The sequence below is a fragment of the Leptopilina heterotoma genome, unplaced genomic scaffold (genome assembly GCF_015476425.1).
Source record: "Leptopilina heterotoma isolate Lh14 unplaced genomic scaffold, ASM1547642v1 Lhet_369, whole genome shotgun sequence".
NCBI classification, from domain to species: domain Eukaryota; kingdom Metazoa; phylum Arthropoda; class Insecta; order Hymenoptera; family Figitidae; genus Leptopilina; species Leptopilina heterotoma.
The window spans coordinates 797,366-822,683 of NW_025111048.1; the positions used below are offsets into that span (position 1 = coordinate 797,366).

General features: G+C 23.3%; 1 protein-coding gene across 5 annotated transcripts in view; it reads left to right on the forward strand.

Annotated features, from left to right (window-relative positions):
* The window catches only part of LOC122505805 (calcium-transporting ATPase sarcoplasmic/endoplasmic reticulum type), a 54,808-nt gene that overhangs the window by 24,347 nt on the left and 5,143 nt on the right, over nt 1-25,318 (forward strand). For 4 of the 5 annotated variants that reach the window (XM_043617648.1, XM_043617649.1, XM_043617647.1 and 1 more), the window contains exons 4-13: nt 3,685-3,767; nt 3,869-4,255; nt 4,365-4,852; nt 8,985-9,990; nt 10,067-10,287; nt 10,362-10,497; nt 12,071-12,223; nt 12,331-12,464; nt 12,557-12,674; nt 12,755-14,467. In XM_043617648.1, the coding sequence (XP_043473583.1) occupies nt 3,685-3,767; nt 3,869-4,255; nt 4,365-4,852; nt 8,985-9,990; nt 10,067-10,287; nt 10,362-10,497; nt 12,071-12,223; nt 12,331-12,464; nt 12,557-12,674; nt 12,755-12,955 (2,927 nt within the window). In that variant the 3' untranslated portion in view covers nt 12,956-14,467. Of the gene's footprint in view, nt 1-3,684; nt 3,768-3,868; nt 4,256-4,364; nt 4,853-8,984; nt 9,991-10,066; nt 10,288-10,361; nt 10,498-12,070; nt 12,224-12,330; nt 12,465-12,556; nt 12,675-12,754; nt 14,468-25,318 lie in introns of those variants that run through there. The other variant, XM_043617651.1, reaches the window with a different exon arrangement.

Here is a 25,318-nt window from a genome sequence, read left to right on the forward strand (position 1 = left end):
TGAGTTTTGAGTTTTTTGAGTTTTCTACACCTAAAATAATTGTACCTAGATCTCAATTTACAAGCTATTTTGATAATTACTTCAAAAAAAGATTTTCAAAAGAAATTCCCAAAATAACTATAGCATTTAATTGTAGAAAAAAATGGAGCAACATTTTTTCTATCTTTTAAATATTTTGAACATTTACAGTAGAATTTTGGAAGAAATAAAAAAAAGAATTAAGTGACCAAATGATTTGAATCGTATGCGTCTTACACTTTCTTTGATTAAAAGTTGACTCAGTTTTTTAATCGTTTTTTCTAGTCTCATCACTAAATTGTAATTAATGAAATCGGTAAACGTAGACCAAGGAACAATATGACGTCAATTGCTGATGGCAAAGGCACTTACTAAACAAGGTCATAAGATTTACCACAGCACTGTCTCGAGTTTCATTCTTTTTGTCATTAGACTCTTGCATTCTTATTTTCTTTCTTATGCCAATGTATTTACAAAAATAAAAATTAATTACAATTTTGACAATTTCGAAAGTTAAAGTCAGAGTTGCCACGTAACCTGGAAACCTGGAAAACTTGGAAATGCCAGGAAATTTTATAAACCTTGAAAAAACCTGGAAAAGTCAGGAAATTTTGATCGAAAAACAGGAAAATTGTTGTTTTCTAAAGTTATTGTGTTTATTCTAGAAATCTAATTTTACACTTAAATATTTAAAAATTAATTCAATTTTAAAAGATTTGCGTTAACAATTTTCATAAGTAGATCTTTAGTTAAAATTATAAAAAACACTAAAACAAATTGAATTTTCAAGCAATTAGAAATTATCGCAGAAATTCAATTATTTTCAAAAGTATAGACAAATTCTTCTCCAAAATTAAATTATTTTCAAAAAATTTTAATAAAATTCTTGATAAAATTTTAATTATTTCTAAAAACATTCCTCAATTCAATGATTTTTAATATCTACTACTTTAATAAACATTCCCAAAAGAATTCAATTAGTTAAAAAATATTTTAATAAAATTCTACGCAAACATTTCATTATTTTCATAAATAATACAAATTTCCCAGGAATTCCATTATTTACAAATTATTATTATAAATAACCTTTTTTTACTGGGATTCAATTATTTTTATAAAAAATGTAACTCATCGCAGAATTTTAATTATTTTCAATAAAATTTTCATTAAATTTCACGAAAAATGAAATTATTATTCTTAAAAATTTTATTCAAATTTGTCAAGAGAATTCAATTATTTAAAAAACCTTTGTATATATTTTCAATTCCTTTTTTAATTAAATTTTTTCAAAAATTTTAATAAAATTCTTTGTAACAATTGAATTTCTTTTAAAATAATTTTAATAAATTTTGTCAAAATTCAATTATTTTCAATTTGTATTATTTCAATAAAATTTCACAAAAGAATTCAATTATTTAAAAAGAAATTTTAATGAAATTCGTATCAAGAATTCGCAATTATTTTCAAAAGTAAATATAATTCTTTGCAGAAATTCAATTGTTTTCGAAAATTTTGATAAAATTCGTAAAAATCACGTTGTAAGTTAATTAAAAAAAAATTATCTTTATAAATAATAAATTTTTTCTCCGAAATTCAATTATTTTTAAAAATTTTAATAAAATTCTTGGCAGAATTTCAAATATTTTTAATACAATTTTCATTAAATTTCTCGAAAAATGAAATTATTCTTAAAAATGTTATTCATATTTGTCAAGAAAATTTAATTATTTAAGTTGATTAAATTCTTTATGAAAATTCAATTTTAAGAAACATTCAATTATTTAATAAAATAATTATTTTTCTATTTAGAAATAAGTAGTAGATTTTTAGAAATAATTGAATTTTTAAAAGGTTTCAAATTAAAATCTTTGAAAATTTGAACTTTTCATACTTTTAATTAAGAATTTTGCAGAATTAATTTTTTTTTTAAAGTTTAATGGATTTTTTTTAATTATTTCATGTTTTTAATTTCCAATATTCTTAATTGAAAAATGTCAGAATAATCGAAATTACGTAAAATTAAATTGTAAAAAAAAGAATTTGAAAATTCTCAAAGAACTTTTTCAAAAATTATTTTTAAGAAATGTGACTTAAAGAAGAATTTTAGTTGAAAATTCTAAAAATGAATAATCGAATTTTCAATGCATTTTAAATTATTTCATAAATAGTAAAACTCATTGCAGAATTTCAATTATTTTTAATACAATTTTAATCAAATTCCTCGAAAAATGTAATTATTCTTACAAATTTTATTAAAATTCGTCTAAAGAATTCAATTATTTCTTGAAACTGTAAAAAAAATTCTTCTCAAGAATTTAATGATTTCCATTAATAGAAAAATTCTTGTTTACTAAATTCTTTTGAATATTATTTTTCAAATATATTCTTCACAAGAATTTAATTATTTTTATAAATTTCCATAGAATTCTAAAAAACAATTCAACTATTTTCAAAATTAATAAAATTCCTCGCTGAAATTCAATTATGTTTAAAATTTTTTTTAAATTCTCCTCAAAATTTCAATTATTGTTATAAATAATTAAACTGTTCTTCACAATTCAATTATTTTTTAAAATATTAATAAAATTCTACGCAATCATTTAATTATTTTAAATAATAATTAAACAATTAATTAATTAAATTAATTAATTAATTAATTTAATTTTTTAATTTTTTTTAATTATTTTTTTTATTATTTCTTATTCTTTATTTATTTTCATAAATATTTAATAAAATTCTTTGGAAGGATTCAATTACTTTTATAAATAGTAAAAATTTTTGCAGAAATTCAATTAGTATCAACTATCAATACATTTTAATAAAATTGAATTAATCAAATTTTCAATTATAATTATGAACAGACAAGATAATTTTAAAAAATCAAAAAATTTCTTTCTTTAATTCAATTATTTACAATAAATGAAATTATTTTCCAAATTTTTAATTAAAATTCTTAAAAAATACATTATTTTCAAAAAATTTTAAGAAACTTGTCAAAAGAATTTAATTATTCAATAAAAACTCTAATAAAAATTTTGGAAGACATTTGTAGAATTATTTATGTTCGAAATTAAATAAATTTAAATTTAATGAGAAGAAAATAACTGGGAAAAATTAGGACAAAGCCAGGAATTTTGTTGAACGAAAATAGTAGACATCCTGTATTAATTTGTATATTCATATATATGTGGCAAAAATGTTTCGAAAGTTTCCTGAAAGCATTCCAAATTATAACTAGCGATTTTCAATGCCGCACGCTGTTAATTCTGCTAATCCTATTAAGTGCTAGATGTATAATCGCATTAAAAATAGTCAACGGCACAAAAATTGTTTGGCATTTCCAACAATAATTAGATAACAAAACGGTGTTAAAACGATACCAGTTTCTTGAAATATACTATTTCTTGCGCCAAGGTTTTTGGCCAGTGACACTGAAGTCCAAGGATTCTAAGCGTTTATTATTAACAGAGAGCTTGTCAATATGAGGTACTTATTCGAGCGTGACGTTAAAGGCGGACTTCGCGTTGAGTTGCCTGTGACGTAAATTCTTTTTTTAATTTCTCGTCGTATTAGTTGTTTCAATAAAAAAAAAAAAAAAGTAGAAAAAAATTATAATGCATCTCTTTTTGTTGTTGTAATAATTTTTTTTTCTCCATTTGCTTACAGGAAAATCCATCTGGCAACTCGTCTTGGAACAATTCGACGACCTTCTAGTTAAGATTCTTCTATTAGCCGCTATTATTTCTTTCGTAAGTAATTTTTTTTTTTTTTTAGAGAAGAAATTTTTTTTAAAGAAGAAATTCATGAAAGTTAAGAAAAAAATTTAATTTTCAAAATAAATTCTTTTCAGGTATTAGCTTTATTTGAAGAGCATGATGATGCGTTCACGGCGTTTGTCGAACCATTCGTTATTTTGCTCATTCTTATTGCCAATGCCGTCGTTGGTGTGTGGCAAGAACGCAATGCAGAGTCGGCTATTGAAGCCCTTAAAGAATACGAGCCCGAAATGGGTAAAGTCGTCAGAAGTGATAAATCCGGTGTTCAAAGGATTCGAGCAAAGGAAATTGTCCCCGGCGACATTGTTGAAATATCAGTCGGTGATAAAATTCCAGCTGATATTCGATTAACGAAAATTTTCTCCACCACCATTAGGATTGATCAATCCATTTTGACTGGTGAATCGGTCTCAGTTATAAAACACACAGACGCCATTCCAGATCCTAGGGCTGTCAATCAGGTTTGTCAAGTTTTGAAGATTTTAGAAAAATTTTTAATTCATTCTTAATGTAAAATTTTTTGATTAAATGCGAAAACTAATGGCTTTTTTTTAAAAAAAAAAAAATTAGGACAAGAAAAATATTCTTTTCTCGGGAACAAATGTTGCTGCTGGTAAAGCACGTGGTGTTGTCATTGGAACTGGATTGAATACTGCCATTGGTAAAATTCGAACAGAAATGTCCGAGACAGAGGAAATTAAAACACCATTGCAACAAAAATTGGATGAATTTGGCGAGCAATTGTCTAAAGTTATTTCTGTGATTTGCGTGGCTGTGTGGGCCATTAACATTGGTCATTTCAATGATCCAGCGCACGGTGGTTCCTGGATTAAGGGTGCAATCTACTATTTCAAGATTGCCGTCGCTTTAGCTGTCGCCGCCATTCCAGAAGGTTTACCAGCCGTCATTACCACCTGTTTGGCTTTAGGAACAAGACGAATGGCCAAGAAGAACGCAATTGTTCGTTCTTTGCCATCTGTTGAAACACTTGGTTGTACATCAGTTATTTGTTCCGATAAAACTGGAACTTTAACGACAAATCAAATGTCAGTCAGTCGGTAAGTGATATTTTCAAAGTCCGTAAAAGTCCGTTTTTTTGAAAGAAGGTCCGTAAAGTTTGTAATTTGATTCAAAAAGGATGAAACAATGGTAAATTGTACGATATAATTTGGATAATTTTAGAGAAATTATAAATGATTGCAGAAATTCCATTATTTTCAAAAGTAATAAAATTCTTCGCAGAAATTCAATTCTGTTAAAAAATTTTTATAAATTCTCGACAAAATTTCAATTATCTTTAGAAATAATTAAATTCTACTCCGAAATCCAATTATTTTCAAAAATTTTGATTCAAAATTTTTGGCAAAATTTCAATTATTTTCAAAAAGTTTCCTCAATTCAATGATTTTCAATATCTTCTATTTTCATAAAATTTTCCAAAATAATTTCATTATTTAAAAAAAAAAATTTATGAAAATTCTACACAAACTTTTAATTATTTTCAAAAAATAATAAAAATTTCACAGGAATTTCATTATTTACAAATTTTTTTTCATAAATTTCCTCGCAATCATTCAATTATTTTCATAAATAATAAAATTTTTACAGGGATTCAATTATTTTCGTAATTAATCAAATTCATTTCATGAATTCAATTATTTTCATAAATAATAAAACTCATTGCGGAATTTCAATTATTTTTAATACAATTTTAATTTTAATCGAATTCCTAGAAAAAATTCTTAAAAATTTTATTAAAATTCGTCAAAAGTATTCAGTTATTTAAAAATTTATAGATAGAATTCTTTATGAGAATTCAATTTTTAAAAACATTCAATTATTCAATAAATTGTTATTTATGTATTTAAAAATAATTGAATTCTAGAAAAATTTTCTCGTAAACATTGATTTAAAAATGTATTTCAGTTAAAATTCTTCTCTGAAATTCAATTTTTTTCAAAAATTTTAATAAAATTCTTGTCAAAATTTCAATTATTTTTCAAAAATTTCCCTCAATTCAATTATTTTCAAGAGTAATAAAATTCTTCACAGAAATTTTAAAATAATAAAAATTTTTTTTTTTTAAATAATAAAATTCTTTTTAGGGATTCAATTATTTTCAATACAATTAAAAATTAAATTTCGTCAAAAGAATTCAATTATATATGTTAAATAAACTTACTTACTTACTACTTATTTAAAAATTTATAGATAAAATTCTTTATAAGAATTCAATTTTAAGAAACATGAAATTATTCATTGATTTAAAAATGTATTTCAGTTAAAATTTTAGATTATAATTGAATATTAAAAGCATTAGAGCGTACATTTTTAGTAATAATTGAATTTTGAAAATGTTTCAGATTAAAATCTTTGAAAATTTGAATTTTTCATATTTTTAACTAACAATTCAGTGGAATTAATTTTTTTTAAGAAACTTTAATTGCCGATTTTTTTTTAAATTATTTAAAATTTTTATTTTCTAATATATATTTAATTGAAGAATTTACGAATAATTGAAATTTTGTGAAATTGATTTGCAAACAAATGAATTTGAAAATTATTAAAAAACTTGTTCAAAAATTGTTAAAAATAATGGATTTATTAGATGAATTTTAGTTAAAAACGCTAAAAAAAATTTAATTTTGGAGAAATTACAAATTATTATTTGATTGCAGAAATTTAATTACAAATAATAAAAAAAAATTCTTGTCAAATTTTCAGTTATATTTAGAAATAAAATTCTTCTCTGAAATTTAATTATTTTTCAAAAATTTTAATAAAATTCTTGTCGAAATTTCAATTATTTTTCAAAAATTTCCCTGAATTCAATTATTTTCAAGAGTAATAACATTCTTCACAGAAATTTTATAATAGGGGAACATAGTCTAGGTCGGCCACCTTTTTGACTTTTGTTTATAACTTTTTTTTAAAAATGAATTTGGACAATTGAAGTATATGGTTGGAAAGTCCTGTTTAATAGGAACATTTTTTCTGTACAAAGTAAATTGACAGGTTTAAAAATGAAAAAGTTATAAAGATTTAAAAAAAAAAAAATTTGTAGTCCAGGTTGGCCATTACAGTCAAGGTCGGCCATGTTTAAAATTCAAAGGGCATTAATCGTTAAAAAATAAAATAACATGTTTGGAGTTACGGAAAATTGATTCTTTATTGTTTACAGTTTGTAACTTAATGAAATAACAAAATAATAACAATAAACAATATAAAAAAATAAATATAAATAAAAAAAAGTTTTGCACTAAAATATTAATAAAATTAAATAAAAATATTAATAAGATGATCAATTATATTATGAGTTATACAGAATTGCAGTTTTTTCAAATGAAGTAGCTCGTCCTCAACTTTGCGCATTTTAAACACATAGTGGCCGACCTTGACAGTAAGTAACATTACCGAATTGTTGTAACCATAAAGAAATACGTTTCGGGATTCGATTTTTTACTTTGTTTTTCTTTCAACCATGAGTCCCACAAATTTTCTGCATACTTGCCTTGACGATTCAATTTGTTTTTTATCGTTTATTAATGGTTTTTCACATTATGCACAAAACTTTTTTTGAGCTTTTTTTGTACCGACGTCACAGAAAACACAATTTTCGATTTTCCGAAAATGTAATTGAACAAAAAGTTAGGTTTCACTAAGACAAGCTTCGACAAAAATGCGCGTAGGTGGCGCTAGTGAACTTGACAAAAAAACGCGAGTGGCCTACCTAGACAGTAGGCCAACCTTGACTACATTCCCCTACTAAAAAAAAAATTTTTTTTCAAATAATACAATTCTTTTTAGGGATTTAATTATTTTCAATACAATTAAAAATTTTATTAAAATTCGTTGATGGAATTCAATTATTTGAAAATTTGCTGATAACGATTCTTTATGGGAATTGAATTTTAAGAAACATTCAATTATTCAATAAATTATTTATTTGCATTTTATTTGTATTTAAATAATTGAATTCTAGTAGAATTTTCTTATAAACATTGATTTAAAAATTAATTTCAGTTAAAATTTTAGATATTAATTGAAATTAAAAGCAATATGGCGTGAATTTTTTAAAATAATAGAATTTTGAAAAGGTTTCAGATTAAAATCTTTGAAAATTTGAATTTTTCATATTTTTAACTAACAATTCAGTGGAATTAATTTTTTTTTCAGAAACTTTAATTGCGGATTTTTCTTAAATTATTAAAAATTTTTATTTTCTAATATATTATTAATTAAAGAATTTGTGAATAATTTAAATTTTGTAAAATTAAATTTATAAACAAATGAATTTGAACACTCTTAAAAAACTTTTTTAAAAATTATTAAAAATAATGGATTTATAGAAGATGTTTAGTTAAAAACAAGAAAAAAAATTTAATTTTGTAAAAGTTAGAAATTATTGTAAAAATTCAATTATTTTCAAGAGTAATAATATTCTTCGCAAAAATTAAATATTGTTCAAAAAGTAATAAAATTCTTCTTAGGGATTCAATTATTTTCACAAATAATAAAACTCGTTGCAGAATTTCAATTATTTATTTATTTTTAATACAATTTCAATCGAATTTCTCGAAAAATGTAATTATTCTTAAAAATTTTATTAAAATTCGTTGATGGAATTGAATTATTTGATAATTTGTTGATAACGATTCTTTATGGGAATTGAATTTTAAGAAACATTCAATTATTCAATAAATTATTTATTTGCATTTTATTTGTATTTAAATAATTGAATTCTAGTAGAATTTTCTAAATAAAAATTGATTTAAAAATTAATTTCAGTTAAAATTTTAGATAATTGAATATTAAATGTAATATAGCTTGTATTTTTAAAAAATAATTGAATTTTGAAATTAATTTTTTTGAAAAAGTTAAATTGCATTTTTTTTATATATTATTTTAAGTTTTTATTTTCTAATATTTTTTTAATTGAAAAATTTACGAATAATTGAAATTTCTTTTCTCGAAGTTATCGATATCTTCATGTTTTATTTGTTATGAAAAATTTAATTTATAGTTTTAGTTATAATGTTTTTTTATTTGTCTCGGACTGGTTAAAATATTTTTTGTCAGTAAATTCATAAATGGTCCGTAATTTTTCATTTTTGGTCCGTAAAGTGTCCGTATTTTTAAATACTTTCACTGATTCTCGGCTTGTGCTAATGGTGATATTTTTATTTACAGCATGTTTGTCTTTGAAAAGATTGAGGGTAATGACAGTAGTTTTCATGAATTTGAAATCACTGGTTCGACTTACGAGCCAATTGGTGATGTTTTTCTAAAAGGACAGAAGATTAAGGGTCAGGATTATGAGACACTACATGAAATGGGAACAATTTGTATAATGTGTAACGATTCGGCGATTGATTTTAATGAATTTAAACAAGCTTTTGAAAAGGTCGGTGAGGCGACGGAAACTGCTTTAATTGTACTGGCGGAGAAAGTGAATCCTTTCGGTGTTCCAAAAACTGGTCTCGATCGTCGTACAAGCGCTATTGTTGTCCGTCAAGATTTGGAAACAAAATGGAAGAAGGAATTTACACTTGAATTTTCACGTGATCGTAAATCAATGTCCTCATATTGTGTGCCATTGAGAACGACAAAACTTGGTAGTGGCCCAAAATTGTTCGTTAAGGGAGCGCCTGAAGGTGTTTTAGATAGATGTTCACACGCACGTATTGGTTCACAGAGATTCCCACTTACGTCGACATTGAAAAATCGTATTCTCGATCTTACACGTCAATATGGTACGGGACGTGATACACTTCGTTGTCTTGCTCTTGCGACAGCTGATCATCCAATGAAACCAGACGAAATGGATCTTGGTGATTCGACTAAATTCTATACGTACGAGAAAGATTTGACATTCGTTGGTGTCGTGGGAATGTTGGACCCACCTCGAAAAGAAGTTTTTGATTCAATTGTCAGATGTCGTGCGGCTGGAATTCGTGTCATTGTTATCACTGGCGATAATAAGGCAACAGCTGAAGCTATCTGCAGACGTATTGGTGTTTTTGGCGAGGATGAGGACACCACTGGAAAATCATATTCTGGACGTGAATTCGATGATTTGCCATTGAGCGAGCAAAAGGCAGCTTGCGCCAGAGCGCGACTTTTCTCTCGAGTTGAACCATCTCATAAATCGAAAATCGTTGAATTCTTGCAGGGCATGAACGAAATTTCTGCCATGGTAAGAATTTTATTATAAGGATAATTTGAAGATTGATGATCAAACTTTTGATGGTATAATTTTTTTTTGAAAATAGACTGGTGACGGTGTTAATGATGCTCCAGCTTTAAAGAAGGCTGAAATTGGTATTGCCATGGGATCCGGAACTGCTGTCGCTAAATCAGCTTCAGAGATGGTGTTGGCTGATGACAATTTCTCTTCCATTGTGGCTGCTGTCGAGGAAGGCCGTGCTATTTACAATAATATGAAACAATTCATCCGTTATCTTATCTCTTCCAACATTGGTGAAGTCGTCAGGTTTGTTTCTGTGCTTTTAAGTTCGTTTATAGTTTGAATATAGATTTTTAACTTTTGCTTTTTTTGTTTAATAGTATTTTCTTGACTGCCGCTCTTGGTCTTCCCGAAGCTTTGATTCCTGTTCAACTCTTGTGGGTCAATCTTGTTACTGACGGTCTTCCAGCAACAGCTCTTGGTTTCAATCCCCCCGATCTTGACATTATGAGCAAGGTACTATTTTAAAAAAATTAACTATATTAATCCAGCGTGTCTAATAACCGGAATTTATTTCAATTTTTTATAAATATTTATACTGTTCTCTAAATTTGAATTAGTTAAAAATAATTAATTTGATAGTAAAAAACCAGTCACTGATTTAAATATAGTATGTGCATAAATTTAAAAGCAAATTATTGAATTAATAGAAATTTTGTGAAATTCAACTGAAAATAATTAAATTTGTTAAAGAATTTCATTAAAAACTTTTTAACAAATCGAATTTTCAAAGCATTTTAATTTAATAATTGAGAAATAAAGTTTAAAATACATTCTTCACAAGAATTTAATTATTTTCAAAAGTAATAAAATTCTTTGCAGAAATTCAATTTATGTTTAAAATTGTTTTTAAATTCTCCTCAAAATTTCAATTATCTTTATAAATAATTAAACTGTTCTCCACAATTCAATTATTTTCAAAAATTTTAATTAAATTCTACTCAAACATTTAATTATTTTCATAAATATGTATTAAAATTCTTTGGATGGATTCAATTACTTTTATAAATAGTAAATTTTTTTGCAGAAATTCAATTAGTATCATTACATTTTAATAAAATTGAATTAATCAAATTATAATTGAATATTAAAAGCATTAGAGCGTAAATTTTTAGAAATAATTAAATTCTCAAAAGTTTCCAGATTAAAATCTTTGAAAATTTGAATTTTTCATATTTTTAACTAACAATTCTGTGGAATTAATTTTTTTTAAGAAACTTTAATTGCGGATTTTTTTTTTAATTAATTTTTTATTTTCTAATATATATATATATTTAATTGAGCAATTTCGAATAATTGAAATTTTGTGAAATTTAATTGTAAACAAATGAATTTAAAAATTCTTAAAGAACTTTTTTAAAAATTATTAAAAATAATGCATTTATAGAAGATGTTTTAGTTAAAAACAAGAAAAAAAATTCAATTTTGTAAAAGTTAGATAATATTGTAAAAATTCAATTATTTTCAAGAGTAATAATATTCTTCTCAAAAATTAAATATTGTGCAAGAGTTATAATATTTTTTTTAGGGATTCAATAATTATTTTCACAAGTAATAAAAATTTCTTGCAGAATTTCAATTATTTTTAATACAATTTTAATCAAATTTCTCGAAGAATGTAATTATTTTTAGAAATTTTATTAAAATTCGTTGATGGAATTCAATTATTTGAAAATTTGTTGATAACGATTTTTTATGGGAATTTAATTTTATTCAATTATTCAATAAATTATTTTTTTTGTATTTAAATAATTGAATTCTAGTAGAATTTTCTCATAAACATTGATTTGAAAATTAATTTCAGTTAAAATTTTAGATAATAATTGAATATTAAAAGCAATATAGCGTGAATTTTTAAAAAATAATTGAATTTTGAAATTCATTTTTTTGAAAAAGTCTAATTGAATTTTTTAATATTATATAGTTTTTATTTTCTCATATTCATTTAAGTGAAGAATTTATGAATAATTGTTGCTAGTTAATAATTTAAATTAAATTTTTTCTTCTACTACATCGATTTTGTTTATAGCCACCCCGAAAAGCTGACGAATCCCTCATCTCCGGTTGGCTATTCTTCCGTTATCTCGCAATTGGCTTTTACGTCGGCGCTGCAACCGTTGGATCAGCAGCCTGGTGGTTCTTGTACAGTCCCAATGGTCCACAAATGAACTATTATCAACTGGTGGGGAACATTTTTATAATTATCATATAAAATTAATAAAATTATCTTATTAATTTTATTGTCCCATGAATTTGTAAAATTACTAATTTGGAAATTTTCTTTTCTAGACCCATCATTTAGCCTGCATTGGAGGAGGAGAAGAATTCAAGGGCGTCAATTGCAAAGTGTTCCACGATCCTCATCCTATGACGATGGCTCTCTCCGTTCTCGTTACAATTGAAATGTTGAACGCGATGAACAGGTATTAAAAAAAAGAAAATTAAAAATTATTAATTAATTAATTAATTATTAATTATATTAAATTTAATTTTACTAATTTCATTAATCTTCCAGCTTGTCTGAAAATCAGTCACTCATCACGATGCCACCGTGGTCTAATTTATGGCTCATCGCTTCGATGGCACTTTCATTTACACTCCACTTTGTCATTCTATACATCGACGTTCTCTCGGTTAGTATTTTCTTTTATTTTTCCTCTTCACAAATTCTTACAATATCCATTTCATGAAAAAAAAAACATTTTTATTTCAGTCCGTATTCCAAGTGACGCCATTGACCGTAGAGGAATGGATAACAGTAATGAAATTCTCAATACCGGTGGTGCTTCTCGATGAAACACTTAAATTCGTTGCCAGAAAGATCGCAGACGGTGAGAATCCAATTTACACCGTCCATTGGATCGTTCTAATGTGGGCCGTGTTTTTTGGACTGTTAATTGTTTGCCCCATCTAGATCATCCACGAAATTATCATTCTAATACTAGTTTAATGAAGGATGCTTTTCCTAAGGAAGGGCATCCATCTTGGACTTGCAGTTGCATTTAACTAAAAAAGAAATTTTCCTCTCCGATTTGCGCTTGGAGAGCGAAAGAAAAAGCAAAACAAAAAAAAACACAAAAAAAACATCAAACAGAGCCTAAAATGAATTAATAAAGTGTGTCTAAGTCTGAGATTTTTAACCGATTTGACCGTTATAAAGCATGGTGTTAGTCAGTGCAAAGAACGTCCACCATGATTGAGGTCGCCCTTCGCATCGTACCCCGACAGACGTCGCCGTTAACTCAATTTTTGAGTTATTTCTATAGTAAATTTTTGAAAAAAAAATGATAGAATGTTAATACGAGTGCCTTTTTTAAAAAAGAAATAGAAAAGCATTACTAACAAATTAGCATTATTCCGTTCTAGACAATAATTCTCGACGGTTATGCGCCAAATAGTTTTTTTTTTCACACGCTTTGCTTATTTTCTAGGCCGCTCTTTTCATGAACACTTTTTTGGGCAGAAGGTAAACGAAAACGATGTTCATTCACTGCACAATTTTCTCTCGCTTCACTCATACTTCACAATCATAATAAATTTGAAACAATTTTTAAAAACAATTTTTAAAAACAATTTTTAAAAGAATGCAATTTTTTAATCTTCATTCTTTACAATTTCGAGAGTTCAAATTATTGGACTAAATTAGAGGGATTTTTCTTCAAAAAATTCAAAATAATAAAAATTTCTTTAATTTTTTGAAATTTGTAGACTTGTACAAAAAAAAAAGGAAATCAAGAAAGAAATCAAAAAAATTTTTATTGATTATTTGACGAATATACCTATATTTATATTTTTTTTGTGTTTTGGGGATTGTGAGTATGAGTTGAATTGAATAAAAGACGCTTTTTGTATTTATGGAGAATTTTCCAAAAAAAGCGAATTTAAACAAACACTGACTAATTGCATGTTCCATCCATCGATTTTCAGCCAATTTATTATATATATATATCAAATGTACGGTGATCGTGTCTTATATAAACACAAAATAAATGTTTCCAACTGCCTGCTCCTCTGCATCAGTTGGCCTTGATTATATCTATATTAGAAAGAAAAAAAAGTGTAGTAAGATGTTACGAATCATTTATTCTAATGTCGTTTTGCACTTATCTTATATAATATTACAATTTTGTCGAGAAAGTAAAACACGTTACGCTAGCTTATATATGTAATAATAAATAATAATTATTATTATTATAATTATTAGTGAGAAACGACTCGAAACATCTATTTATACGATTTTTTTTTTCCTAGAAAATAAGAAAGAGTTTTTCTATTAATATTTAATTGTACATAACAAAGTAGCGATAACAATGTTGTACATAATGTTAAACGAAAGCCGTTGAGAAGTTTCTTCGCCGTGAACCAATTTTTTCATTTTGGCAAAATCGTTGATGGAAAAATAAAATTGTTTTGCTTTGTATAAAAATTTTGCTAATTAGCTTTATTGCTAATTAAGTCCTGTAATTTATCAGCTTTTTAATTTCAGCCTTCAAAAATTTTTAAATAATCAAAATTCTGTCAAAATTAAATTATTTATTTGAAAGTAATTTCTCATTGATTCTCTTTTATGAACTCTTTTCGCAATGGCTTTATACTCGTAATCCATTAAATAGACTTTCGATGCACTTTTTCCTTTCTTTTTAATAATAAAAGTAAAAAAAAAAAAAATCGTAAAATACAATGTCAAATATTTCATTTGCTTGCGACACATCAAAGATTGTGCATCAACTTTGGAATTAATGTGCTCTAAGCTTGTCCAAAAACAAAGAGAAAAAAAAACCTGCATGTCTTCCTCTATTTCGAAAATTTATGCATGTTTATCTTTTGATCATAATGCGTCTCTCGCTTTCTATCGCTGGGAAAAATTGCAAAAAAAAAAAGAAAAGAAAAATTATCCTTCTTTTTTTGGGACATTATTTTGCAATAAAAGAAAAATCGATTAGAACGCAAGAAAAATTTTTCGCCAAATTTTCAATATTGACAATTTTAATATATTTACTAACTAAAATTTTTTTTTCAAATAAAATTTATTATAATAAACTTTACTAAATAAATTTAAATATTTACTTAAATTAAATTTGAATTTTTATGTATTTAAATCGAATATTTACGAATTTAGACTGGAACAATATTTATTTAATTAAAAAAAAAACCGATTAAATAAATATTTACTTTTAAATCAAATAATTTTTATTTCAATCAATTAAATGGAAATTTGGTAAAATATTTATGCGTGTCAAGTAAAGATTTTTCTTTCTAAATAATTTCTATGTCAATTTATAATAAAAAAAATTATTTAATGAGAATTTTCTGAATTTTCTCCGCTCGGATAAATAATTTGAGTGGAGAGAAAAATTTGTTAAAAACTTTTTACAAATTTTTTTTTTTTTTTAGAATTCAACTTTTAATTATTCAATGTTGTCTAAATATTTTTCTCATTACTATAAATATAAATAATTATATTTAAATCAGTAGAAATTAAAAGAAAAGGGAGAAAATTCGAATAATAGGATTTTACTGCGTTAAAATTTTTTTTTCTTATAAATTGACTGTCCAGTCATTGTGGCAATTTTTGAAAATTCCATATTGCAATTTTAGTTTTGATATTAAATTTTTTTTTTTAAATTATAAATATTTTCTTTTTTTTTTAATTAAATATCTGAATATAATGAATATTTTTATTAAATATCTGAATTTGTTACACAATCGGTAAATGAATTGAATATTTGTGTTTAAATAAGTGAATGGATTTTAAACAAAATTTAATTTTTTTTGGTACGAGTTTTTAGTGAATGAAGTTTGATCGTGTTTACGAGGTGCTGACAAAAGAAATGCTGCGAGTGAAGAGAAGAATTAAAACAATTTACTTTTTTTGAATAGAAGTTTTTTTTTCTATTTTCATTTTAAGATTTATGAAATTTTTTACAAGCAGTAATGAAACAGAAATTTTTTTTTTCCGAAAAAAAAAGAGAATTAATTATTAGTAAAAGTCTTTGGGAAAATATTGTTGGAAATGAAATAATTGTGCGGTGAAAAGAAAAAATTAGTGGAGAATTTTAAATTTAATTCAACCGTTAAAATTATCAGAAAAAGTTTGATAGAACACGAAGAGAAATGAGTTTATGAAAAGAAAATTCCTTCTTCTCTTCGTTTTGCTTTTAAAATTTTTTTTTTTTTTTTTTGCTAAATTATTTAATCGTTTTTAATTACTTCTGACTCCTATATATACTTTTTTTTCCCTTCTGTCTCATAGCTTGAAATTATATATAATGAACAGGTCTTTTAAACTGTAAAAAGTAAAAAAAAAATAGGCAGTAATTTAGTACTTGCGCTCTGCTTGCTGAAATCTTTGATAAAAAATCGTAAATATTGACTGCAAAAAAAAGCGAGAGTTTAGAAAATATTTTTTCCAAAGTGGTAATTGCTTTTTTTTAATTTACATAAATTTTTTTTTTTTTTTTTTTTTTTTTTTTTTTTTTTTTTTTTTAATGAAAATTGAAGAAAGAAAATCAAAGTAGATAAAAAGGGAAATTTCAACTTATTGATTGAAAATAAATTGAATATTTTTAAATATTATTTTTTTTCTATAAGAAATGATTCTTGTAAGTTGAGAGACTTGCGATTAAAGTGAAATTCAAACGTGTGGATTTACAGTTAAGAGGATTACTGTTTATTCGCTGACGTTTTAGACTTGGTAATGCAGAAAATGTATTAGAACTCGAGCATGTAAATTCACTTTGAACTTCCGAAGGTGCGTGACCTAATTTTGAGCCCCAGTAAATGTAACAAGACTGATGACGGGGTTTGAGGAATGGGTCGACCACACAAGACACATTCGCACGAGTATGCAACTCAAAATGTCTCATATTCTCAGCTCGAATTGAATTTCGAAAATTAAATTGCCTAATAGTTTCACTAATTTCAGAATTCAAAATGAAGCCAATTGGCCGAAAGTTTAAAAGTTTAAATTCAATAAAACGTGTGCAGCTTATAATTTTCGTAAATATTTAACAATTTTTTTTTTTTTTTTTTTTTTTTTTTTTTTTTTTTTTTTTGTGAAGAAATGAGACTTGAGTACCGTGGCAAGTGATCGGTATAAAAAATCCTTAGAAAAAAAAATCGATAGTGAATTATTAAAAAGATAAGAATTTTTTTTAAGAATTAAAAAATATAGAAAATGTTATTAAATATAAATAATTAGGGCATGATACTTTGGTATGGCCGAGAATTCAACTTAATTAGGGGGAAAAAAATAAAATTTTAGAAACAAAAATCTGAATATTTCTTATATATAGAGACTATAGAGTGAATGGTATTTTTTCTTCTTTTCTTTTAAAAACGGAAACTCGACAAATTTTCAAGTGTCATTGCCGTTTGTCGTCAACAGAAAAAAAAATTTATTTTTTTTTCTTTCCAATCTCTTGGACGGGAGAGATTTAAAAAATATCAAATATTTAATAACTTTATATTCTCATGGTGAAAAATATTTTTATAAACATTTTGAGATATTCTTGACGCGACACCAAAATGTCGAGACACTTTTTCTTTTCTCTCCACACTATATAATTAATTTTATTCTTATTATTATTTTATTCTTATTTCGGTTTTAAATTTTTTTCACTCCTTTTTAAATGAAAAATAAGTTTTATTTAAAAAAAAATACACTTTTTTATTTAAAATTTTGAGAATGGCTCTTTTTATCGTGAATAAAAATTTTCTTTGTGGGGGAAAAAAACACCGTTTTTTTTATAAACCAAATAGATAATAAGATTATTTCGAATAATTTTTAAACCAATAAAGTTGTTCTTTAGAAAAACAATATTAATAATAGATAAAAAAAATAATTTTTAGGGGAGGGGGGATTTTTTAAATTCAAAAATTTTATCAGAAATCAAGATGGAAAAAAATAATTTTTTTTTAGAGAAGCTACCATGTAAATTCGGTAGCAGTACTGAAGATAATAAATAATATTGTGATTTTATACCAGAACCTATATAAGAATTTTTTATAAACAAATTTTTAAATAATGTAGGTGTTTCTTTTGAAATTTCATTTTTTACAAAACAATTTTTTTTTTTAATAATCCGATCGTCCAAGAGGGATTTATAGAAAAATTTAGAAAATAGGGTTAAAAATTTTTTTTTATTGTTAAAAAATGTTTGAGGAAAAAAAATTTGAAAAAAATTTTTTTTTTTTTTTTTTGTTTAAAATATACTGTGCTCAATTAATTGCTATATATATGAGACGTGTTTGATCGAAAGCAGACACATATTGTACGTTCTTGAGTCTAGGAAGTACCTATTAATAATACATATTAAATAAATATATATAGATATAAAAAAAATATAATTACATATTTCAAAATATTTATTTATATAATATAAAAAAAATATAAATTTATTTATTATATAAGTAGATTTATATTTATATATATATATATTATATAAATATATATTATATATATGTGTATTAGTTATTATGATTATTATAGAATTTGACAAAAGTGCAACAGTGTAAATGTGTGAGTATATCTGTTTGTTTGTTTCTGAATTTGTATGAAAGTGTGTGAGAAAGTCAGAGAGAGAGAGAGAGAATTTCTGTAAACGTTATCAAAATGCCAATGTGGCTCCAAAACGATCCGAGCCCGGTGTCAAATCTGAATTTATTCAACGACCTTTTACCTCTCAACGGGATCGTTAATACCCGATTTAATTATTTGTAATTTTGTATGCAGAGCACGCATCTTTAATTACAAGATACAGTCGAATTGCCTCTTATCGGGCAATATTTTACTTAGAGACCTGAAATCTTTAACAAAACTGCTTCTTTTTCAAAAAAAAAAAAAAAAAAAAAAGAAAAGAAAGAAAAAAATTAAAACAGAATTTTTTGATCACTTTTATTAATCAAATTCTGTCCAAATCGATTTCATTGTATTTGTTAATTAATTAAATTTTTTAAACAATTAAATTTTTTTAATCAATTAAATTAATTAATTCAAATGATAATTATTTGATTAATTATATTATAAAATTGATCATTTTTATATCATTAATAGATAATTTAATTAATTAAACTATTCAATTTGTTCCTTATAATTAATTGATAATAAGAAAATTAATTAATTAATGACTAGGTTCAAGGGATAATTATTTAATTAATTAATAATTAAATAATTAATTAATGATTAGTTAATTAGTTTAATTAATTAATAATTAAATAATTAATTAATGATTAGTTAATTAGTTTAATTATTAATTAATATAATTCAATAGTTTGATTGATTAATTAATTAAATTGAACCTGCAGTTTAAAAAAAAAATAATTTTAATGCATAATATTGGCTCTTTCGATTAAATCATATGATTAAAATGATGCGATCTGTATTGTGTATATACAATATGTGGTATGTACTGTTACGAAATTCGTTGAAGAGTCCAAAAAAATGTGGCTTGACGAATTTACAACAAACAAACAAACAAACAAACAACAACAAAAAAAAAACTAGTAACGATTTGTTTATTTATCGCCTTATTTATCTCTAATGTACATCATGGAATGCCAGGATTGACTGGAAAAATATTATAACAAGTTGAAAGTATAAGGATTATTCCTCTAGTGCATTGCCTACTTGTTATAATAATAAAAAAAAAGGAAAAAAAAATGTATTACTAATGCCTCTTTTTTTTTAGTCAAAATGATCGGCCTACTAATAAGTTCGTGGCTCTTTTTATATAAAAATAATCCATCATTACATGCTCTTTCCAATATTTCAACTTGAATAATTCTGTGAAAAAATATTTTTCTTTCATTTACTTCATTAATATCGATAATGTTATTTTTAATTATTTATTCAATATTACTAAATTTTCAATTAGTATTTTATTATTTATAATATATTTAATTGATAATTTTAATTGTAATTAGTAATAACTAATTGCTAGTTTATTATTATTACTAATTAATATTAGTTAATTAGTACTATTCAATAATATTTAATTAGTTCTAGTGAATATTTACTAATTTAGTACTAATGAATATTATTAATAACAATAATAACAATAACCTTTAATAATAATTAATTAAATGAATTAATTAGGTTGTTATTATGAAGTAAATTAATAAGTTAATTAATTATTATTATTATTATTTATTAATAAACGGGACCAAGCCCTTTTGTATATTTGTACTCTTACCTCGACTCTTACAATCTAAAGTTGAAATTAATTATTATTTACTATTTTAATTCGTATTAGTTAATAAATAATAGAGTTAATTTACATTATTAATTACAATTACGCAATAAATAATAATATTAATTAATATTTTTAATTATCAATATTAATTACTACTATTAATTATCAATATTAATATTATTAAATAATATTATTTAATAATATTAATTTGTATTATTTATGATGCAATAATTTTAATTAATTAATATTAACAGTAAGCGTAGTAATAAATATTTGAAAGGAATAATTTTTTTTTTTTCATGTGAATTATAAAAAAGTTGATTTCCTTTCCATTGCGGAAAACCTTTCTGCTTTCGTGCGCTCTCCCATCTATCCTTGATATATAATTATTCAGGTGTGGAATTACTTTATCCAGTCTCATCAATTTTTATTACGATTAAAAGTTTCTAATCTCTCATGTAGAATTTAAAAAAAAGGAAAAGAAAATTTTTTTTCATCTTTTGTTATCGATATCAAAAGAAAAAGAAACTGGTGAAAAATTATACTTTTTAAATTTCTCTTTAATTTATACAAATTACTTTTTCCGTTCTGTTTTTTTTTTTTATTGAAAAAAATAAAAATTTGAAAATTAATCTAATAAATAAGATTTTGGAGATTAAGGTAAAATTGAAATTAATAAAAAAGAGATTGTCTATTATAATTCCTTTTTTTTATTAATATTTCTTTAAAAATAAAAGATTCTGGATTTGGTACTTTCAGACGAATAATTTTTAATGTAGAAATTGTAATATTTTTAATTTTACATTTCTACATTTTTTTTTTTTTTTTTTTTTTTGCTTCGATTTATTGATTTAATTAATAAAAAGAAAAAAAATGTTTTACTTTTTATATTATAATAATAACATTTTTGCGCAGCTAATTATCATGTTATAAAGATCAGGGGTCACATTTTAAAATGTTATTCTTTGCCATCTTCAATCAAATTTAAATGTTTTTTTTCACTATAAATATTTCAAAAATTTTTAATTCTTGAATGTTATTACAATAAGTTATATATATGTGTTTTTTTATTCTCTTCTGAAATCTTATTGTTTTTTTTTTTAATATAATGCATGAACAGAGATGTAAGAATTGGAAAATAGAAAAAAATTATTTGAAAATAAAAAGTTTTTAATATTTTGAAAAGAAAAATTTTAATTTTAGGTATAAAAAAAAATTATTTCAGGTTTTCAAAATTTCAAAAAATATTATCTTTGTTGGGAATTTTTTGCACTTACATCTCTGAAATCAATTGAATATATGTGGAGTATATATATATATATATATATATATATATATATATATATATATATATATATATATATATATATATATATATATATATATATATATATATAAGTATATATATATATATTACATGAAAATCCCGAATGGCAAGATTATCCAAAAGTTGACCCCGATCGTAGCTTTTCGTTTTTCTTTGCTATATTTCCTGCCTGCTGAACTGTTAGTCCACTCCATCCAAAAGGAAGCAAGATTTCGAGGTCGTAACTTTGGATTTAAAAAGGTAAAGTATATTTATTTCTATTAAGTTTAATTTTTGGCGCTCTGCTATATTTCAAATTTGTTATTTTCTCAACATTTTTTATGCTTCTAGAAATATTTTCAATGATTATTTACAAAAATCATTATTTAAAAAATATTTCTACAATTTTATATTATATTTGTTTATTAACTCAAAAAATATTATAAGTTAAAAAAAAAATTTAAAGACATACATTTACTGTGAAAGTTTATAATTTTATATATTTTTATTTATTTATTTATGAGAAGAATTTCAATTTTCTTTTGCAACTAAAAATTAGTCATTCTCTTTATATATATATTTATACTCAAAATGATAAATGCGCTCAACTCGCTTGGAAATGAGAATAATTTATATAAAATTACTCGTTTTCAACTTTATAATTTAATGCGATTCAAATGGTTTGGAACATTTTTCGCAGAAAATAAGTGAATGAAATTTGAAAAAGGAATATAAACATTTTTCTCATTTTTTCCACATTTTTCTATATAAATACAATATTATTGAATATATTTTAATTAAAAATTTAATTTATCGACTGAAACTTCTTTTATTTTGTTAAAAAAAAAAGTGAAATATATCCCGTTTTTTTTCGACAAATTGAATGAAAAATTTTAATTAAAAAATTTAAAATCCAAAAATAATTGAATTTCAACTTTTATTAATACAAATTGTATGAAGATGCAATAATATAAAAATTTATCGTGAAAATTCCAATTGTTCATTTCATGAAAAAAGGGGGAAAAAAATAATATAGAATGAAAATGAGTAAAATAGTACAATTTGTTTCGCCGGAAATTCATATAAAAGTTTATTTTCCAGTTGAATGTTACTTGTGCTCCATCAAGGAAAACATTTCATTTTGTATATTATCAAAAATTTGTAGGATTTATGCAGCTCACAAAAACAGATGGTCTCATAATTTTCGTTGCTTCCGTGTTCTTGTCAAGATACAAGTAGAATGTTGAATATTCCTCTTCTTTTTATTTTAATAAAACTAAAAAAAAAAAATTTGTTGACTTAGTTAAAATTATGCAAGAGAAAATTGAATATTCGAAAATTGTTATAAAATTTCATTTTTTTTTTTGGACAAAAAACTGAATTTTCGTTTTTGTTAATTTTTTTCGTAATAATATTAGATTACTTGACGACTAGTGTGAAAGTTGAAGATCGAATTACTTTTTCCAATAATTTTGCTAATTTGTTTTTGAAATGAAAATATTTTATTGTTTTCCATAAGGGTGAGCGTCCATGAGCTAGGCTGGTCGATTATCGCCCTTACGGCAAACGCAAACTATTTCTAGAATCTAGAAATTGTCTTCTCAGAAAACAGGATGTCTTTAGGAGTTAAAATAACATCCTAAGGACAGTCTAAAGTGTTGAAAATAAATATCCGTTCGGTCCTTTGATTTAGAAGGTCCATATCCGTCTAAGTATCATCAGGAAGCAAATAAGTTTCCTAGTCAAACTTTAGCCTCAAAGGATTCATCCTCTGGAGAATTTATCTTTCTGATTTTAGTTCGAATGATAAATTCTACAAAATTTTATTTCTGATTAACTCAGGGCTCAAGCCAGTGAAAGTATTTCAAATATTTCAAAAATAAATTAATTTCATAACTAATAAAACATGAAAATATCTTCATAATTTCTTCATGTTTCATAATAATTAAAGATGGCCCAATGATAAAATCATTATTTAATATTATATAAGAATATTGTTACTCTAACATCATCAAAATTATTTTCATCATTTCAATTCAATTATTATTTTCTTTTGACGAATTTTAATAAAATTTTTAATTGTGAAAAATAATTGAAATTCTGAGATAAGTTTTATTATTTGTGAAAATAATTGAATTTCTAAGAAGAATTTTATGATTGAAAAAAATTTTTTTTTATTATTTTAAAATTTCTCTGAAGAATTTTATTACTCTTGAAAATAATTGACTTTCTGCAATTAATAATTTGTAATTTCTCCAAAATTAAATTTTTTTTAGTGTTTTTAACTAAAATTTTCTATAAATCAATTATTGTTAATAATTTCTGAAAAAGTTCTTTGAGAATTTTCAAATTCATTTATTTACAATTCAATTTTACAAAATTTCAATTATTCGGAAAGTTTTCAATTAAATATATATTAGAAAATAAAAAGTTTAAATAATTTAAAAAAAAATTCGCAATTAAAGTTTCTTACGAAAAATTAATTCCACAGAATTTTTAGTTAAAAATATGGAAAATTCAAATTTTTAAAGATTTTAATCTGAAAGCTTTTCAAAATTCAATTATTTCTAAAAATTTACGTTCTAATGATTTTAAAATTCAATTATTATTATCTAAAATTTACACTAAATTTTCTTTTTAAATTAATATTTATAAGAAAATTCTACTAAAATTTAATTATTTAAATACAAAAATAACAATTTATTGAATAATTAAATGTTTCTTAAAATTGAATTCTCATAAAGAATTTTATTTATAAATTTTTAAATAACTGAATTCTTTTGACGAATTTTAATAAAATTTTTAATAATTTTTTCGAGGAATTCGATTAAAATGAAAATTTTATTAAAAGTAATTGAAATTCTGCAATGAGTTTTATTATTTATGAAAATAATTGAAAACCTATGAAGTTTTTTTTATTATTTATGAAAATAATTGAATGATTACGTAGAAATTTATGAAAAAAATTTGTAAATAATGAAGTTCCTGTAAAATTTTTATTTTTTGAAAATAATTAAAAGTTTGTGTAGAATTTTATTAAATTTTTTATTCAAATAATTGAATTCTTTTGGAGAATTTTATAAAAATAGTAGATAATGAAAATCATTGAAATGATGAAAATTTTTGAATTTCGGAGAAGAATTTAATTATTTTTAAAGATAATTGAAATTTTGATGAGAATTTTTAAAAAATTTTGAATATACATACGAAGAATTTTATTACTTTTAAAAATAATTGGATTTCTGCAATTAATAATTTGTAATTTCTCCATAATTAAATGTTTTTTTTAAAAGTATTTTTTAACTAAAATTCTTCAATAAATCCATTCTTTTTAATAATTTTTTAAAAAGTTCTTTGAGAATTTTCAAATTCATTTATTTACAATTAAATTTTATAAAATTTCAATTATTCGAAAATTCTTCAATTAAATATATATTAGAAAATAAAAACTTTAAATAATTTTAGAAAAATTGAAATGAACTTTTTCAAAAAAAACTAATTCTTTTACAGAATTGATAGTTAAAAGTATAAAAAATTAAAATTTTCAAAGATTTTAATATCAAACATTTTTAAAATTCAATTATTTCTTAAAATGGACGCTATACCTAATGCATTTAATATTCAATTATAATCTAAAATTTTAAGTGAAATTCAGTTGTAAATCAATTTTTATTTGAAAATTCTACTAGAATTCAATTATTTAACTATAAGAAAATAATTTATTAAATAATTGAATGGTTCTGAAAATTGGTTTCTCATAAAGAATTTTATCAATAAA